The 20,858-nt window shown below is 39.5% G+C and overlaps 1 protein-coding gene across 9 annotated transcripts in view; it reads left to right on the plus strand.

Annotated features, from left to right (window-relative positions):
- Nucleotides 1–16,098: 16,098 nt before the first annotated feature.
- The window catches only part of MAN1A1 (mannosidase alpha class 1A member 1), a 204,711-nt gene continuing 199,951 nt past the window's right edge, over nt 16,099–20,858 (plus strand). For all 9 annotated transcript variants that reach the window (XR_004352483.1, XR_004352485.1, XR_004352487.1 and 6 more), the window contains exons 1-2: nt 16,099–16,373; nt 16,585–17,433. Coding sequence is in view for 3 of the 9 variants with exons in the window: in XM_032650906.1 (XP_032506797.1) it covers nt 16,825–17,433 (609 nt within the window). In the remaining 6 variants the exon portion in view is untranslated. The remainder of the gene's footprint in view (nt 16,374–16,584; nt 17,434–20,858) is intronic.

The following is a 20,858-nucleotide window of genomic DNA, read 5'->3' on the forward strand; positions in this document are numbered from 1 at the left end:
CATTTTGCTGTGGGTCCGCTATATAAAAACCAGACGAGGTTTTCCCTTCATCTTGTTCTAGGTGCTGAGAGTGTGGCTCTGTGACCAGTGAGAATATTCTCTCTGGGCTCCACCATTCGGAAGGGCGTGTACCAGTGTGCATCTGGTGGCCGGTTGAATAGACTGGGATTCTGAGACACAAGGTCACAAGCAGCCTTCTCTTTGTCTGGTTATGCTAGCTCTCAGGGGAGTTTGTCATAAGGGGTCCCAGTCCATAGGGGCGTTTGCCATCTCAACATTTGTTGCTTTGTTAGTACTGGAAAAGTCTCATCCCACTAGGACCTGCCTGGTATCAAAGATTAGCCGATGTGTAACTGGAGGTGATTCCCATTCCCATGAGAGACTGGAGTCACCGTTTTCACTACACAATTCCTACTGCTTCTGACAACAAAGGTCTTTGCTTTCTTAGGCTAACTCTGAGAGTATACTTTCTGGATGTTGTAAGGGCTGCATCTTTTGCACCCTCTTTGGGGGTACCTCTTGCATCCTTGGTTAAACTATAAAGAGGCTTATTAGTTTGAGTTGCTATTGAGATTAACATAAGATCCTATTGTCAACGGCTAAATGATGGATCTTTTGCTTATATTTGAAAGAGAGAACAAATTTTTTTAGGGAGCTCTCATCCTAAACAATTGTCTTGATGATATCTGAAGAAAGACCAAGTTGAAAAATGAATACAAAGGAGTATAACACTAGCCTGAGAGACTCCCTTAACAAGATGAAATAATAGAAATTAAAATTAAAACAAAAATTAGGGCTTCCCTGGTAGCGCAGTGGTTGAGAGTCCGCCTGCCGATGCAGGGGACACGGGTTCGTGCCCCGGTCCGGGAAGATCCCACATGCCGCGGAGCGGCTGGGCCTGTGAGCCATGGCCGCTGAGCCTGCGCCTACGGAGCCTGTGCTCTGCACCGGGAGAGGCCACAGCAGTGAGAGGCCCGTGTACGACACACACACAAAAAAATTAAAAATTAAAGTCCACATCCAATGTAAATCCCCCATTTCCTCTACTAGTTCCCTTAACTCCCCAAATCCTCCACCTTCCTCAGAAAATTTCTTAAGCATCCAACTACTTATTTTAACTTTCCTTCTCCTACGAGATTTACAGAGAGCATTTTAGTCTCAAGGCCCAGTGTATATAAGTTACTCAGGTAAATGCTGGAAGCCAGTAAGTGAATTTAGCAGAAGCACCCAAGACAGACAATAAAACTTGCTTTGCTGTCTCTTAAAAACTCCTCCTACTTTCCAGGGCTCTATAATCAGGCTCTGCCAGCTTCAGGCCTTCCCAAGCAATGTCCTTCACAGATATGACTTAGGTGCCCCCCCACCCACCCTCCGCAAAGAGTTCATGTTGCCTGGACAACAACAAGTCTTTTGAATTATAAAGCCCTTTTACCTCCACTTTCAGAAGATCCTACCAAATTTAAAGAGTAATTAAAAAGATTAATAGCCATTTACAACCCCACGCACAGGGACCTTGTTTGGCTACTAAGGGGTATTCTTCCCACCCATGATTATACTGTAGTTATCAGACAAGCCAGATGGCCCCCTGGAAAAAACTCTCCTCACAGAGGAAACAGATGGCCAAAAATTCTCCCAGGCCCTCCTGCAAATGATCAGGAAATGGCTTAACTGGAAGCTGATATTCAAGGACAAATAGAAACATTGGCAGAGGTTTTCTGCTCTAAGGTGAATTAGTTTAAGGTTAAACTGTGCACTCAAAAAGAAGAGCGTCCAAACACCTTTGCTGAATGCTCTGTACAAACTTTTCAAAGGCATACTGCACTAAACCCTAAAGCTCCAGAACATAGAAATCCTCTAATTTCCACCTTGGTAGGAAATTTTCTCCCTGATACAAGATGACAAATTCAAAATAGTGTGGCTAGGTGGGCTAATCAACCTCTAAGTATTATAATAAAAGCAGCTACCCAATTCTTTGAAGGTAGATTGCAAGAGTACAGCAGACAAAAAGGGAGTTAAAGTCAATAATTCTTGATTTGCCACTTGAATCTTTTGAGAAACAAAAGCATAACTATGAGAGCAACTCCAACTCCACTCATACCCCTTCCTACTTGCCTTCAGACATTTGCAGATGTAAAAATTGGGACAGTGAAAGTACAATTGTCCCGCACAGAAGAAAAAAAAAGAAAAAATGTAAATAGTAATTGCCCTAGACTTCTGATATAGATAAACAGACTCCAAAACTCCTAGGAAAACACTTACATTCTTTCCCTATTCCATGAAGTTATAAATCTTACCAAGTCTTTGAAATAGTAACACCTCAGGAAATAAGTAAAACACAGGCCCCAGTCGCCAGAGAGGCCTTTGAAAATACAGACTGCTATAGAAACTCCCTTGCCCAAAATTGAGTCCACAGCCTTCATAAGATTACTTGTCAAGGGCAAATATAAATCTTAAAAGCCTTCTTCCATAAATGTTAATAAAAAGCTTTAGCCATAGCTGATTCAGTTCATTGTACAGTAGAAACTAACACAAAATTGTAAAGCAATTTTACTCCAATAAAAAAAAAGAGGTATAATTTGAATTCAATGGTTATTTATAAACTAGTGAGTTTTATATTGTTATACTTGATTCATACCTAAAATTTTAGAATAAAATCTTTAGGTCTCTGTGTCTGTATGTTTATGCAGGTCTATGTATGTACATTATAGGTATGGTGTTTTTCTACCTCCAGATGATATTGCCAATTAATTTGTAAAACAGCTGTATTTAACTGGCTTAAAATTAAGTGTTTATGAACAAAGTATTTCTAAAACTCAGAAATATAGAAACTAACGCAAATGTGTGTGTGTGTGTGTGTGTGTGTGCGTGTTTTAAGTTTCTGTGATCTGGGACAACCTTTAGTAAATAGAAGCTAATTTAAGTTTGTTGGTTTAATTAAAATAGACATGTCTTCAGAGTTATCAACATTAAATACAATGCAGACATACAATTTTTATTCTACCCGAGTTTACTAGTCAAATAAGTTCATGTTATTTTTTACAAAATTTATCAGGAAGGAAAATAGCTTAGGGTGATGGCTGACTTTGTCCAATGTCTCAAGAAGTTTTTAAATGTAATCTAAACATCATTGCTGGGAACAAATGATTTAGATATATATAAGTGAGATAAAAGTTTTTAGGTGAACTTTTCAGCAATAATTATGTTTCCTAAAATTTTTTGGTAACTTGAAGCTTTACTAAGTTAAATGATGGGTATTTATTAAATATCTAGATCATTTCCAGATAAAATAAAATACTGAAACATTCATTACTGAATGTTTAACCACTTTTGGCTTCTTATTAAAGAGAAATTAAGATATTTGGATTTGTCAGTAATCGTGTTTTGTGCCACATTTTAAAAATATGTACGTGAGAAAGTATATGCTTCTAGGAATTATGAAATGTATTCATAAATTTGCCAGTTTTAAGAATGCTGATATAACAGTTCGCAATTTCTTACTTCTTAATTTTCACTAGATATTAAGGGTTTTACAGGTTAAGAATTCTAATGTAATTAAAGCTATTAAAAAATATTAAGAGAGGACTTCCCTAGTGGCGCAGTGGTTGAGAGTCTGCCTGCCGATGCAGGGGACACGGGTTCGTGCCCCGGTCCGGGAAGATCCCACGTGCCACGGAGTGGCTGGGCCCATGAGCCATGGCCGCTGAACCTGTGCGTCCGGAGCCTGTGGTCCGCAATGGGAGAGGCCACAACAGTGAGAGGCCCGCGTACCGCAAAAAAAAAAAAAAAAATTAAGAGAAACAACTTTGTATGCAAAGCAAGTTAGTTGTATTTTTTTGGCTAAGAACAGGTATAGATATGCTTTTTTTTTTAATTTTTGGCTGCACCTGACGGCATGTGGGATCTTAGTTCCCTGACCAGAGATCGAACCCATGCCCCCTGCACTGGAAGGCACAGTCTTAACCACTGGACTTCCGGGGAAGTCCCTGGAGATGCATTTTTTTTGTTAAGGGAAAAATAATTTTGTCCTAAAGTAAAGCTGGTTATTTCAGAATGGGAGAGAGGATAATAAAGGACAAACTCTGGACATAGAAAGTTAGGAAGAGAGAGAGAAAAAAACAGACAGAAAAGAATCTTGTGTGGTCAAGTTGGCTAAAAATTAAATTGTTATTACAAGAGTTTTTAAAATAAGCTTAATACCAGTAATGTACTTACGCAAAACTACAAGTTAATTTTTTATATGCTAAAAGGATGTAGTTTTATTGAACTATTGGCTTACTCTTGATAAGATACTGGGAAAGTTTTTTTTAAACCTTTTTAAATAGTCTTTCTAGAAAGCAAAGATTTCGCGTTTTATCAAAGTAATTCACTGTGCATCGTTATCTTTTATATCAAGTCTTTGATTACTTAGGTAAACCAAGTTTTCTTGATGTTAAAAGACCTAAGTTTGCTCAGGACTATGTAACCTTCTGTATTTGACTTTGAAATCTTATATTTTCATTTGGTTAAATGGATAATTATGTATAGTTTCATAGTGATTTGTCATCCTTTTTAGTCAAATGTCCAAAACTTTTGATATTTTTTTAACATCTTTATTGGAGTATAATTGCTTTACAATGGGGTGTTAGTTTCTGTTTTATAACAAAGTGCATCAGCTATACATATACATATATCCCTATATCACCTCTCTTTTGGGTCTCCCTCTCACCCTCCCTATCCCACCCCTCTAGGTGGTCACAAAGCACTGAGCTGATCTCCCTGTGCAATGGCGGCTGCTTCCCACTAGCTATCTATTTTACATTTGGTAGTACGTATAAGTCCATGTCACTCTCTCACTTCGTCCCAGCTTACCCTTCCCCCTCCTCGTGTCCTCAAGTCCATTCTCTATATCTGTGTCTTTATTCCTGTCCTGCCCCTAGGTTCTTCAGAACCATTTTTTTAAATATATATTCCATATATATGTGTTAGCATATGGTATTTGTCTTTCTCTTTCTGACTTACTTCACTCTGTATGACAGACTCTAGGTCCAACCACCTCACTACAAATAACTCAATTTTGTTTCTTTTTATGGCTGAGTAATATTCCATTGTATATATGTGCCACATCTTCTTTATCCATTCATCTGTCGATGGACACTTAGGTTGCTTCCATGTCCTGGCTATTGTAAATAGAGCTGCAATGAACATTGTGGTACATGACTCTTTTAGAATTATGGTTTTCTCAGGGTATATGCCCTGTAGTGGGATTGCTGGGTCACATGGTACAAAACTTTTGATATTTCTGACAAACTTTCCAAAATCAAATTCTAAGTGAAGTTTTGTGGGTTTTTTGGTTTGTTTTTTTTTTAAGCTGGAAGTACCTTGGGATTTTCCAGAGGGATACTGGAACATCTCAAAAGATTTGTTCTCTCTCCTTATGAATGAGAAATTTAATTTGATTAGTCTTATTTGATATGTTAAATTACATGGGAAACATTGTCAAATAAGAAGATAATGTTAAGCCTTCTTTATGTTTTATTTGTATAGGTATGTCATAAGTGCTCCAGAAATTATACAAAATACTTCAAAATCCAATATGTCCCAGCATGATGTTATCACTTATAACTCTAATTACTATCTTAAAATATATGTCACAGAAATAACTAAAATTTCCTTGTCAAGAACCTTGTGATGAGCTCTCATCAGATCTTTAATCATGGGCATTTTAAAGTCTTCTGCATTTATTATTTTACTCTGATGCTTTTGCAAAAGTGTTTCATCTTCAGAGATATTCATGGAAAGGACTCTGACAAGTACTGATAACTTTCAGATCATACCACTGAATTGGGTAAGAATTTACAAAACTCTAATGGAGAAACTAACAGCTTCATAAAGCTGCTAACAAAAGATCAAGATCAACATGAAATAATTACATGGGACTGAATGAACTAATAAGGATGATAATAATTTTCATGATTTTTTTTTTTTTTTTTTTTTTTTTTTGCGGTACACGGGCCTCTCACTGTTGTGGCCTCTCCCGTTGCGGAGCACAGGCTCCGGACGCACAGGCTCAGCCGCCATGGCTCACGGGCCCAGCCGCTCCACGGCATGTGGGTTCTTCCCGGACCGCGGCACAAACCCGTGTCCCCTGCTTTGGCAGGCGGACTCTCAACCACTGCGCCACCAGGGAAGCCCCTTCATGATTTTTTTGTTTGAAAAGTTGTTGGTTCTTTTATGTTTTATTTTCTCAGATTTAAGAAAATATATTTTTTTGTTTTCTCTCAAGCTACCCCTAACTTAAAGCAGTTTGGTAAAGTATACCCTGTGAACAAAGACAAAGCAATTACTTTTTCTCCCTATGTGATCCCTCTAGAATTTGAAAACTCTCAGTGAGCATTCTTATTTTCATGGCAATACAGTTATTTGCATAACTTCAATAAGAATCTGTTCTCCTTGTAACAGGACACAATTGAAAACATTAGTTATATTACCGAGGCTTTAACCGGAATGTCATACTTAAGAGAGGTGCATAGACTCGAATTTGACCAGACAGCTTTAAGAAACTAAGATTGAGTTTTTGGAGTCAATAAACCCACTTGGAAAAACAACCTGGTATCTTGCCTACAGGGTTCCTAGCAGCCTTACCAGGTGGAGTAAGGAAGGTCACTTCCTGGCAGTTGCAGGAACCTCAGGATTTGGGGTGACTCAAGAAGAGAGGAATGTACCCAAATCTATAGGTATTGCAGGCAAAGTCTAATGGCAAGTTCTTACCTTGCTTTCCTAGCCTCAAGAGGTTTTTTAGAGTTCTGTCTGAGTACTTTTATGAAAAGTTTCAGCAAAGCAGATTTGAAAGAGCCTATATGATCATTCACCATTCTTGCTGCACGTATGTAAGCAAGCAGGTCAAGTTTATTAAACTAGACTTAATTTGCAAACAAATTAGTCTTATTGTGGTTATCTTTGATAGAAATGGGGGTGATTATAGGGAGAAAAAATATGTTTCAGTAATATATCTTTGTGGATATCAAATTTCAGTGCTATTAATGGTCATTGCGGTTTTGTTTCCTACTTGCAAACGGGACTGAATCCTGAATTCCGGTCTTCTCCAATATCTGGCTACAACTCTCCAAACTAATATTTCCAATTTTTCTCCCACCCTTCTGACTTGAAATCATTGAGAACTAAAACTGCATTTTTTTCCTGATGTCATGCAAGCTAAAATAGGACAACTTGATATAAACTTCAGAAACATCACCATAACAGCTCATATATGGACAATCTTTGCATCTACTACTGTGTGGACCACTCAGATCATCAAATATATTCAATCCACAAACCAGGAAAATTTATCAGATTACCACTGCTTGCTCTCATCTATCTGAAGATGCTTTGAGCTTGATATCTAGAAATTCTTCCTTATTGGCTGTCTGCAGAACTCAGAAACTAGATGTATGGTCTACTCCAATCATTAAGTATTGTTTTTCTTTTGTTTCCATAGAAATGTCTCTTATCAAATACCTGAGAGCTTAGTTTGCAAACTAAGAGAGCTTAGTTTGCAAACTAAGAGAGCCTAATTTTGGGATCCCATTTGCATCACCAGTTCCTGAAATGAGTTTATCTGAACCAACCTATTGTCAGGAATAGGAGACTGGTTCAATGAGATGGAACAATCTACCAACTCAATTTCTGGAGAGTGAAACTTCTTAGGAAAGTTTCAAAGGCAGGACTGAGGGTGAGCAAAATAGGCTACCTCAGAATATGCCACTTTGGCATGTTGATTATTTTTAATTAAAGTTACTTAAGAAATAGCCAGTGCAAGAATAATACTGACCGTCTTTGTCCCCCTGAATGCAGAAAATAAGTCTCCCGTATGAAGGTATCCTCCCTATACCAGCATGTAGAAGGTATTCTTATCACCAGAGATAGGAAATTCAAGGCCGAGAAGGCCGTATAAACAAACTTTATTACTTCTTTATTAATTTGCAAACCCAAGCCCAAACCCCTTTGTTTTGTCAAATCTTCACAAATAATAGTTTCTTTATATAGAAGGTATAAAAGCTGCCTGAATTGGTTACTTCTTTGAGTCTCATATTTTATGAACTCCCATAAATATGAAATTAAATTTGTTTTTCTCCTGTTAATCTTTCTCATGTCAATTTAGCTATTCAACCAGCCAAAGAACCTAGAAGGGAAAAGTTTTCCTCTTCTACATAAGATATGTACAAAGGCATTATTGTGGTAAAAATTTTAAGTTTTTTTTCTTTTTGTTGCCCATACCTTCTAAATTTTCTATAATATATACGTATTATGTTTGTGATAAGCTTATAAAACTATAAAAATGCAAAAGGTAAAAAACAGGAGAAAACATAAGGTTAATGGGTATATATGAATACTATATGAAAGCAGAAAAATATAAAATTTCTCAGGATGTCTGGTTTTTATTGTTTATTGAAGGCATGCAAAATATTGTTTTCTATTTTGGTAGAATTAACTGAACATAGAAGAGTCAGATGTAGATTCTACTATAAATTTTATAATATAGTCTATTAAATACTTCTGATTTCTTTAAAAAATAGAATAGTAGTCAATTGTTCAAAATATTTCAACTTTTTGAAATATTAAGTTAAATATCTTGGAGATAGAAGATAGAAAAAAGAAAGAAAAGATGAAAGAAAGAAAGAAATATAAAATATTACCCCTTTAGTCTTATCAAAGATCATTGTGTTGGAATTCTGATGCTAGATTCTCCAAGTGCTTAATAATAATTATTATTATTAATTAATATTAATATATAATGTTATTGTGTTAATAATATTATTATTAATAGTTGTTATAATACCTTATAGTTGTAGAGCATCCTCTGATATATATATACGGTATCTAATTTGATCATCACAACAACCCTTTCAACTAGGAGTCCCCATTATTTTACAGGAAAGAAATGGAAGCTGAGTGTTTGAAAATCCACAGAAATCAGAGCTAGTTTTAAAAACAGGTCTTCTGATTCCTAATCCAACTCTCTTGCCCCTGCATCATTTTGCTTAGTATAAGGTGCTTACTCTAAGCAGTTAACTTCTCCTGGGAACATTTTGGTCACTACAGTTCTGTGAGGTACAGTTAATTTAATAGTAATTTTCCACACACACAAAAATTATGAATGATATTACTTGTCCATGTTTTATTTAATAGGAAAGAGTGTAGAGTGTAGAAGTGATACATAATTTTAAAACATTCCTTTGGTTTGACTACTCAATAAAAATATATATTTCTCAAGCTGAGAATTTGTAGCATTTTCCTCTGTGTTCTTAAAAATCTTTTTTGACTTTATACTCTCTACTTACTACTTTTCAGACTTAAATATTTAATAATACCATTTTGTATGATGTCAACTTCATCTTGTTATTTTTACCATTTTTTGCCTAAGGTATTCCATTGTTCTTAAGAAAGATTCTTTAAATGAGTTCTGAAAGGAAAACATTCTTTTAGTAATAGCTTTACTCAAATATAGTTCACATACCATAAAAACCACCCATTTAGTGTGTACAGTTGTAGTATATTCACAGAGTCATGCAACTATCATCACAATATCATCACATTTTTATTACACCCCCAAAAGAAACCTTGTACCCTTCAGCAGTGACCCTTCTTTCCCCTAGGACCCCAGACCAAGGCAATCACTAATATACTTTCTGTCCCTATGTATTTACCCATTCTAGACATTTCTATATGTAGTCTTTTGTGACTGGCATCTTTAACTTAGCATAAAGTTTTTAAGGTTTATCCATGTCATAATATGTGTCAGCACTTCATTCCTTTTTATTGCTGAATCATATTCCATTGTATGGATATTCCACATTTTATCAGTTGATGGACATTTATGTTGTTTCCACTTTTGGCTACTGTGAATAATGCTGCTATGTATTATGAATATTGCTATTATGAAAAGTCATATACAGATTTTTATGTACACAGATATTTTCATTTCTCTTGCGTATATACCTAGTACTGGAATTGCTGGGTTATATGGTAACTGTATATTTACCCTTTTAAAAAACTGCTCAAATGTATTCCAAGGCAGCTGCACTATTTTACATTCCCACCAGCAGTATATGTGATTTAAAACTTTTTTTTTAAGGAGAGGGAAATAATGAAACTATACACACAATAAAATGTACTTAATGGCACATTATGTATAGCTTATTAATTAATTGAAAAGTATCACAAATTTACATTTCCTAGCTTTCTTCTTATAGTAATTTATTCTATCCTATAAACAGCTGTGGAATAAAAGAAAATAGCTCTACAGTTACTTAAGTAAACTAAATTCTTACTTTTAGAAACACTGAAATTAATTTCTTGATAGAGATATATACGGACTTTAAGAATTTTTTAAATGAATGGCACTTTTAGGCACTTGATATTTTCATTTCTTGCTGGGTACTGTTCAAGATATGATATATCATAATAGTCGAATGCATTATACCCATTTAATATTTGGGAGAAACTGGAGAACCTAATGATCTCAGCAGATGCTCAAAAGCTGTTTATAATCTAAGAGCCAGAGTAAGTATCTCAAACTCAACACATTTTAAGCCTAGTAGTTTGGAGAAACCCTATATGAGAGCCAGCTAGTTCCAGACCATTAAGTCTAACAGATATATGGGTCACTGGTTTGGAATTCTTCCCTTCTCTTTTCCTATGTTAATTTCAGTATGTCCCTCCCATTCCCACAGTCCAGACCAGTATTAATTATACCAAACAATTAGACTACCAGTCACACATTCAGTAGATATAATTTGTTCAGGTACTATCTGCAACACAGATCTGCTTTTACCTTAGCCCCTAAATGAAACTGTATATTGCAGGGGAATGCTTCAAGTGAACTTGAAAATACGTTCTGTGGACAAAGAACCACAAGTGAATTCCTATTCATTTACAGAGACCCAAGGCTGAGAAAAAGTTGTGCCCTGGAGGACAGTATGAAAGACCAAACATGTAGTGCAAACAGCACATTTATTCTGCAATAAAATTGGGAAGCCAAGTGCTATCTTGTCATAGTTGTAGAGAGTTTCTCCAAAATAGGAACAAGCACATGTGGTTTCATTTCACTTTATTTCGTGAAAAAATTTTCAATTGGGCAGAAAAATGTATCATAATTTTTCTCTTTTTCTGAATTCATTTGGTTTTTCTGGAAAAGCATGTGATCTTTATGGGACAGAGAATGGAGAGAAAAAATACTTTATTTTTAAGAAAAGGCTATTTTAAAAAAATGAATCTAATGAATTTAAAATTAAGAAAAATTTTGTCTCTTTCTCTGGTCATAGGGAAAAAACCTTTTTCCTTTAGTTTCACTCAGTTGAGATAGTATACTCTCTTCAAGTCATAAAATTCAAACATTTTATATACAAGGGCTCCGAAAGGTCATTGTTGGCATTCTCTGCCCAGCCTTTCTGCCCTGAATTCTTCTTTTCCTGATTCTTCAAGCACTGAGCAATAGTATCATTCTCACATGGAGACTTTGCCATCACTCACATTTTCTCAAGGCTTTAGGAAATATAAAGTTGATTGTTTGGTAAACTTTTTGGTCCTATTTATATAAAGAGTGGGGAAACACTGTAGCACGTTCTCCCTACCAAACCTGGGGCTCTTTCCCCCACTTTTTCTCTAGTGGATATTATTTAAATAGAAAACAGAAGTTTAAAAGTGACAACCATGTGAGGAACCACATAATCCAAAATTTCTTTCCTGCCACCCTTTTCTGGTTCTTGCTTATAAGAATCCTATAGACTGTTCTTTCACCACTAGTGAAACTAGTGACATTAGTTCCCTTTTTAGGGGAGGAGAGAAATTGAAGTTCTTGAATGCTGTTGTGCCAGACACATTAGTTACATCATTTAATCTAAGAGCTGCAACAATGTTATAGATGAAGAATGAGAGATACAGAAGATAGGTGACATCACCCATGGTCACACAGCCAAGGACATGCATGTCCTCTATAATAAATTACTCTCTCATTCAAACCCTTGCCCAATTACCTCAGGAAAACCTCTCCAGGAACGTATTTACCTCTTTCAGTTCCTTTGTTAATCAAATCAAAACAAAACAGAAACAAAACACCCTAAGGGTAGCACTAGTGATACACTTGAAACCAAAAGAAATGTATATGTGGTGAAGGAAAACTATACCTAAGAACTTCCATAAACCTTACTGACCTTGCAAGTTTGTTTAGAATCTTCCTGAAACAATCATTATATCTCTTCTTCTTCCAAATAAATCTGTTTGTCCTCAGGCTCCATCAGTCATGATAAATAAAACACCTATTAATTTAATGCTACTTTGATTACTAGCATTACAACACTATTTTTTCCAACATTTTATTCTTCCCTAGGGTCTTATGTATCTTTGCAGAGCAGACTAGCAACCAAAGCACCATTTACAACTTCGTTTCTATGGAGAGAAATGCTCTAAAATTTCTAAAGAGCTAATGCACGAACACTTTGTGGATCACAATGTTTTTGGAGACTGCTAATATTTACGAAGTGAATGTTCAGAACAAAAACAGATCTTTCAACAGGCGCATGCAGGTACAGAGAGGGCTCCTTGATTCAGCCTCTTACTCCCTGTCCACTGCCCCCAAGCACACACAAAGGTGATTGGAATTCTATAAAAATTATCTGCTACTCAAGCTGTTCCAAAGTAAATTGAGGAGGGGAAAAGAAAGAAGCAGAGTTACAATTGTAACCCCTCAAATGACAAAGAATATTATTGATAGCTTATTTTACAACTTTGGTTAATTCTCATCTTAATACATTTCATGTAAAATTCAGCATTGCCCATTGAAGTATTGAAATTTCAAGTTTAATGTTCACAATGAACAATTTTTTGCATATTATATTTTGGTTTTTAAAAATAAAAGCAGAAACCTACTCTGATCTGGAATTTAAAGACAATTAGAAAATCAGCTATAGGAAGATTTTTATCAGAAATCTAACTTGTGGGAGCATTTCAGTATTAATTTTACATACATAGGTTAATTCTTTCATTAGATTACTTTTTATTTTTAAAGATTATCAAAAGGATTCTTCCATAAACGTAGTACTTTCTAGAAACTTCCTACTAAGAAATGTTTTTGGCAATTTAATTTTTGAGAACTTATAACTTTATAAAAAAAAATTTATTCACCACAGTTTTCATAAAAATATTGTCACTTTTCCTTCTGTAATCCTGTTTATAATTATCATTATATTTAATTTTAGGCACATCTATGTAAAAGTTAAATCTACCGTTTGTTAAATGTTATTTTAAAAACAGAAATTCAAGCAGTCAAATAAATTGGGGATTTCCTTGTACTTTGGTGGAGGGTGGGGAGATATCTCCAACCAAAACCAGGTTTTAAAAAAATTACTTGATTCTAAAGGTTGTATCTTGAAACAAAAAATTTACAAATTGTCAAAGAAAGACACAGAGATATAAGCTTTGAAGAAGGAAAAGGTAAGAATTAAGTTTGCAAGCAAACTTGCAAGAAGTACAAGGGAGTCGCTTCAGGACTGGCTGGCCACAGAAGAAAACACAGCAAGTATTTAAACAGAAAAGCTGCACAGAATTACTAAGGTTGCTAAGTTTACATTAGACTGTTCATAATGAGAAAACAGCAACTTTATCACAACCACGGTAATCCCAAAGATCATACTATGTCTTCAGGTAGGCAAGGTAGAGAGTCTAGATTTACAGGACATATTCAAGGTTTTATTATTTGGAGACCAGAACCAGTCCCGTTTATTTTTGCTTTATATGAGGATACAAAGCGTTGCGTTTCCAACTGTAGAATATGTGCTTATGGAATGGAAATCAGGGCAAAGTCTCAGATTTTGCTTCTACAAAATGCACATTTTTACTTATTGAACATTCTGTACTCCTTCCTTACCATGAATACACATGGTTAGTTTTAACGGTTTTACGTGGTTAAAACCGTTAGTTGGTTTAATTTAGTTGGTATGTCTCTTCAAATACCTTCTCTGTGAATTTTTTTACTTGTTTTAGCCCAGATATGAGCATTCCCACGTTTTTCATCCTACCTAACACAGACTGGCACCCTTTAATATGTATCGCATAATCAACCACCCATGCTAGCTTCTTGTTTAACAAGTCATTAAAGGCAGGCTTCACTCATAATAAACTGTTTTATAAGAAAAACAGATAATAAGAAAGCAATCTTAAAATAAGCTACATAAAGGTAAACAGAAGTAAACAGAACAGTCCCTTTAAAAGATTTGAACAATATAGATGAGTCAAATTTGAAGGTTTTAGAAAAAAAAAATCATCTTTAAGTCCATATGCTAAATTTTGAATGTTTCCACTACAGGATATAGGTTAAATGCTCAAACTGGTTTGATATCAAAATTAAAGAGTGCCAGAATAGCATTAGGTTTATAACCTCCTTTCATCACCACTCTAACATGCATTTATAAGCAGATTTTATTGCTTTTCTGGAATACTTTGTAATATTAATTTCAACATTTCTAAATATTTTGTGGTTACAAGAAATAATTCCATTCTTAAAACACAGTAGTTGAAATAGTCATTCCAAAAGAGATGATCATAAAGCGACTGACCTTAATTCCCAGGGATTCAAACTCTTCAGCCTATCTACAAGTTGCAGTTTGAAACAAAAATTACCCTTCCATTATTAAAAACAAAAATCATTGTTTTCTTTTTCAGTCCTTCTAAACTTTGTTACCCTGCTTGCATATGCTGCACCCTTCTGGGCATAGAATTTCATAGCAGTTATTAAAAAAAAAAAAAGCCATACAGTTGGCTTTATCAAACAATAATTTCCCATTAACAGAAACTCTGGGTGTATGACTCATTTTACACAAAACAAATAATGATTGTCAAAATGAATACTTAAAACTGTAATAAGGATTTTTAATTTTATTTTCTCACACAGTCTAACACCTGAAAACAACTACATTATGGGCACCTTCCTGAAAGGTGTCAGCTGTTTCCTTTTTTTTAAAGACAACAAGCAGAAACAGAGCTCAAATCACGTTTCCAGAGAAAGGTAAGGGATATAGGATAAGGCTGCTACAAACTAGCTTTCACAAGTGGGAAATGGGAAGTCAGTCAACTCTTTCCTCTCTGATAACCTTTTATTTGCAGAGCAACAGGGGAATTACGAACACATTTTGTAAAATAATGCTGTCTTGAAGACAATCTCTGGTGGACCAAGTCCTTACTTCCCTCGAAGTGGTCAAATCCAAGACTTAATTTCAACAGTGTTGAAACTTATTACTTGAAGTTGTGGCAGCACAAAACTGTCTTCTTTAAATGGAAAATATGACCAACTTGCATGAGAGAAATTAATTTTGAAAGTGGGAGTGGGTGGGGGAGCTACACAACTTTTTTTTTTTTTTTTAAAGGGGGTTGATGAACACGAAGACTCCCTAAGCAACCACAAAACCATTATTAAGTCTCCGGATGTAAAGGGATGTTCGACCGGACAGCCCAAAAGCTGAGCTCAAAAGCTCTCCAAATCACAGCTCCTCACCGAGGGGCTTTTGGATTAACGGCTACCGAGCACTGGGAGAATCCCTGCCTTGGGTAAAAGGAGGATAACTGGAGAAAAGACGCACGTCATAACAATCTGGCAATTCTCTGCAAGACCCTGTCCTTCTTGGCCCTCCTCCGGGCAGGCCCCGCACGGCCAGGCGCAGGTCCGAGGGGACGGCGGGGAGGTCCCGCATCAGCCCAGGCGCCTCCCCCAACAACTCGAGACCAACCGCCCCTGGGACCCGGGCCCGAGGCCGGAGCGGGATAAGCTCCCCAACCCCGGGCCCCGCCCTTGGCCTCCCGCCCTTGGCCTCCGCAGCGGGTCTGGCCACCCTCCCCGCCGCCACCCACACCCGCCTCGCGCCTCCGGGCCCCGCTACCTCCCAGCCCCCGGCCGGGCCCCTGCGAGGCTGCGCTTCCCGTAAACTCCCCTCCCGGCGCTGCCCCCTCCCCGCCTCGGCCCCGCCCCCGCGGGACCCTGAGCCGCTCGTGATTGGCCCGGCCGCGCCATCACTCTCGGGCCGCGTCACCGCCCTCGTTTCCGACCGCCCCGAGACCGGCAGTGGTGTTAGTGCTTGAGGAGCCGCGGTGGAGGGCGTCGTGCTCCCCCGCTCGCTCCTGCTCGCCCGCAGGTCGGCGCGCTAGCCCAGCTGAGCGGCTACCAGCGCTGCGGGGTGGCCGGGCTGCACGCGCACCCGCCAACTGGGAAGCGGAGACACAGCTCGTCCGAGCTTCGGGATGAGGAGCGGGCGAAGTTGACTAGCCCCCCCCCCCCCCCACGCTGCGCCTCTGCGGCGCAGAGGTGCGCTGCCCTCTTCAGGAGGTGCCCGCGCACGGCTCTGCTCCAGGTGTGCACGGGACAGCCCGCCCCCCGAGACCCTCAAACTTCACCCCAAGTCCAAAGTGTGAGCTCCGAGGGCGGTGCCGGGAGCCGGACTCCGGACTCGGTGCAGGGGGAGCTGTCCTGGCGGTTCTCGCGGCCGTCGGAGGGCGGAGACCGGTGGAAACTTTTATCACCATCATCGTAGTTACTACGTTTTACTGTTGTTCTCCCCGCAGGGGCTGCAGCGAGCGCTCTGTCGCGCCTGTTTGTTTGCCAGAGGAGCCGCCCCGGGGAGAAGACTCGGAGGGGAGTTGTCTCCCCAAGGGATACCTGCAGCCCAGGCGGGGGTTTTGGGTGGCCTGGATGCGCAGAACCCAGCCCCGCAGCCGCTGACGCCGGGCGGCGGCGAAGTTTGGCTGCTGAGCGGCGCGGCGCAAGGCCACTGGACAGCGGGCAGCCAGGCGGCAGCGGGAGCGATGCCGGTGGGGGGCCTGTTGCCGCTCTTCAATAGTCCCGCGGGCAGCGGCCTGGGCGGCGGCCTGGGTGGGGGGCTCGGCGGTGGCAGGAAGGGGTCCGGCCCCGCCGCCTTCCGCCTGACGGAGAAGTTCGTGCTGCTGTTGGTGTTCAGCGCCTTCATCACGCTCTGCTTCGGGGCGATCTTCTTCCTGCCGGACTCTTCCAAGCTGCTTAGCGGGGTCCTGTTCAACTCCAGCCCCGCTCTGCAGCCGCCCGCCGACCGCAAGCCCGGGCCCGGGGCGCGCGCCGAGGACGCGGCAGATGGGCGAGCCCGGCGCGGCGAGGAGGGCGCGCCCGGGGACCCCGCGGCCGCCCTGGAGGACAACTTGGCCAGGATCCGTGAAAACCACGAGCGGGCTCTGAGGGAAGCCAAGGAGACCCTGCAGAAGCTGCCCGAGGAGATCCAAAGAGACATCCTGATGGAGAAGGAGAAGGTGGCCCAGGACCAGCTGAGTAACAGGGTGGGGTTCAAGATGCTGCCTCCAGTGGACTTAGCACCCCTCGTTGGGGCGATTGACGGGGAGCCGGCCGACGCCGCCATCCGCGAGAAAAGGGAGAAGATCAAAGAGGTGAGTGCACCCGGCTAGAAATCCCTGCGGACCCGCAGTGTTTTTCAGGGAGAAACGACAAACCTTTGAAACTCTTTAAGACTGTAACATTACAGTGTAGGAGGACCTGACGGTAACATTACAGTGTGGGGAGACATGGTTTTCCACTTACACCAGGTGCAGTATCAAAGGCTCTTTCGTTTCCATTTCAGTGTCAGAGTAGATGGGGCCAATTATTATCTGAGGTTGAATCCCGTTGTTCTTAACTTGCATGCTCCGGTGAGCATAAGCCACACAAGGTAGGTATTAAATACATGGGCAGGTGCTGTGCAAACCTCCTCTTTCACTGCCTGATCCATGGTTAATCGTCCCTGAGAGCAGTGACGGTGAAGGTTCCAAACAGCCCTCTAATGAGGCTTGGACGTGGCTTTGAAATGAAGCTTGTATGTAAACGCAAAGCATCAATCACGCATGATAGAAATGTTCTAACAGCAAGTCAGCACACCCCGCGTTGGGTCATGTGGCCCCATTCTGCCAGGTGGCATCCTGTGTGTACTTACAGGCTATAAAGGTGAAACTCGAGAACTTCCTATCATAGGGAGCACACTGTTGTTTACTTTTCAAAAAATGAAAAATGTAAAAAGCCAACCTACCGCCTCTTGCATTTCGGGTGTAGTCAGAAAAAGAGTACCATGTGATGCAACAGGTTTTCCTCCACAGCAGCACAATGATGACAAACTTAATCTAGGACAAACATGGACTTTGATAAGTCTTTCATAATTTCTTTCCTGTGTTTTTCAGTTAGAACTTGTAACATGTGGTTAGTTCATGCCTACCTTAAAGCTGAAGAGGACCTTCCAAATCATTTCGGACTGTCATTTTAAAGATGAAAGTTGAAGGGCCCAGAGCCCCAGAACCAGTTAGTGATTGAGTCAGGACTTGAAGCCCGGACTTCCTCTTGTCACCAGGCTCTCTGTGGACATGCCTCCTTTTACAGCTACTCTCCCCTGTGAAACTATGCCAGCCTGTTTTTTTACACAATCCAAGAGCTGCAGGAACCATATTAAAAGCATTTCATCTCAAATCTTGATTCCAATTTCTAAAATACATTATGAATGGAAGTAATATATTTGTCACTTTTTAAGGTTCACAGAGTCTCTGTGAAAATAAATTTTGTGTTTTGACATTGGGCAGGTAATCAGGAAAGGAAGCTTCCTGATCCCCCCCCAATTTTCAGAGACAATTTTGAGGTTGTGAAGAGGTACTTAGCTTAAGTGGCTCCAGAATGGAGGCAGCTTGATTGTTGTAGGATTTCTGATTTTAGTATAAAGACCAGATGAATTTGGTTAAGCTGTAATTGAGCAAGTTAAAGTGGATTTGGGTGCCTCTCAGTTTACCCTAGGCAGAATGCCTTGATTCATCCCTCCTGCGCAAGTAGCTTCCTTCCACAGCCCATCAGCCTTTCTGCTTTGAGACCCTTCCTCAGGCCTAGAACCCTCCTAGACTTGATGGGGGGGGGTTGGATTTTACTCCCTGTGACAACTTCTGTCTAGCAGTTTCCCTTCTCCAAGAAATCCTGTCAGTGCTGCAAAACCAGGAAGGTGGAAAAAAGTCTCTGCTTTCACCAACCTTCTCCCTCTCCTCTTCATCTCTCAGGATCCTTGAAAATAGCCAACCAAAACCCATAGATAATTTAGCCCCAAATTTGTATCTGCTTATGTTTCTCTTGAGTTTGAAGCAGTGTAATTCACACGTTTCATTCCTCTAAATTCCTATGCGCTGCCAGTTAGTGCAGATCACAGGAAATTGTCCCAGGAAATTATTTTAAATACTAAAGATGCATGGATGTGAAAAAGCTATCGGTGCTGAGCAATAGTGATTAAAAGTGCATCTAGAGCAGAAGCACTAAGACAGTAGCAGTCAATTCAGGACAGCATATTAACAGTATGCATATCTGTCCTTATTAGATCCATGTTATCTATGTCTCTAGATCAGAAGGTCTTAATGAACCACGTAAAGGAAATTTATGTAGTCTCCTATGGTCCATGTGGTGCTAACATCTTCGCACCTAGATGTTTTGAAACTGCCCAGTCTTGCATAAAGTGGTTGAACTAAATGGGTTCTTTAAAATTTCTTGTTGCCGTGAGAACCCAGGGGGCAGGGAAGCCAGCATGATTAGCTTCAGTATTTAGTCAAAGGCTAACGGGAAGGAATGGATTATGGATTTTCATCAGATTAGTTCAGGCAGATGTGTTCCTTTGTAAACCAAAAAAAAAAAAAAAAGTTACTCATGTTATTCTAAAAGTATACTGTAAATGTTCAGTTTTAGAAAGGAAAGAGTGGTTGCCCGCTGTGAATAAGGCTCTGGACTTTACACATTTAGATTCAGTTCAGGTACCACCATGTATGCCCTGCCATGGACCAACGGATCTTTGCCTTGATCTTGATTTTTATCGTTCCTGTATTTTCTAGTTCTCTTCATATACTTGGGTTCTCTGTCACACCTGAAAGTACTAAGTTTTATGGGTAAAATTTAGAAGGTATAAGCAAGTCTCACATGTTGGGAGCTTGGACTGTAATATCACACCTGAAAGTACTAACAGTTTTATGGGTAAAATTTAGAAGGTATAAGCAAGTCTCACATGTTGGGAGCTTGGACTGTAATATCTGAGCCAAACTTTCACTTTGTAAATTTGGTTTAAAGACAGCCAATGCTATTTTTATATTGCCAACACAGCTGTGTTACTGGTACCCTGGTAAATTTTTAACAAATTTGTGCTAAAGGGAAACACTTTCTCATTTCAAATAGGATATTTATTGCCTAGCACCGTTCACACAAAGGTGCTACGTGCTTCCCATTTCTGATCTCTGATGGGTGGTAAACATTTGATGTAAAACTTAAAGCCGAAATGAAGACAGCGCCCCACCCCATGAAAACTTTGTAGATAAATTAACTCTGGGATTTCCCTGAAATTTACAGTACACACATAGTGCGTATTCTCATGAGACTGATCTTTTAAAAATTGTGCTCAAGCGGTCTTTAACTTTAAAAAGCACTGGTAGACAAACGAAGTACAGAAGTTAAAGACCACCATGGAATTTTTAGAAAAGTAGTCCATTTTTCCTTCCACCCCAACTCTTTTTTAAAATCAGAAAGCTTTTGCAGGGAGTCACTACAAAGAACCTGCACTGTCCTTTAGGATTAGAGCCCTAATTATCAAATTATCAGTGGGATTCCTCTCTTCTCAGACTGGAACTCCTACCAGTCTAAGTGGGGTGGGGGTGGGGAGGCTGACAGCCAGCTTTGGGCCTATCAGGTAAGGCTTTCGGACCAGTTAGCTGTAGGGTCACAGTTGTCTTCTCTAGGTTTCTCCAAACAGGCTTTAGTTTTTAATTCCAGAACTATTTATAATAAAAAGTTGAAAGAAAATTTTCATATTGATGGC

The sequence above is a fragment of the Phocoena sinus genome, chromosome 12 (assembly GCF_008692025.1).
Source record: "Phocoena sinus isolate mPhoSin1 chromosome 12, mPhoSin1.pri, whole genome shotgun sequence".
In the NCBI taxonomy this organism is placed as follows: Eukaryota; Metazoa; Chordata; class Mammalia; order Artiodactyla; family Phocoenidae; genus Phocoena; species Phocoena sinus.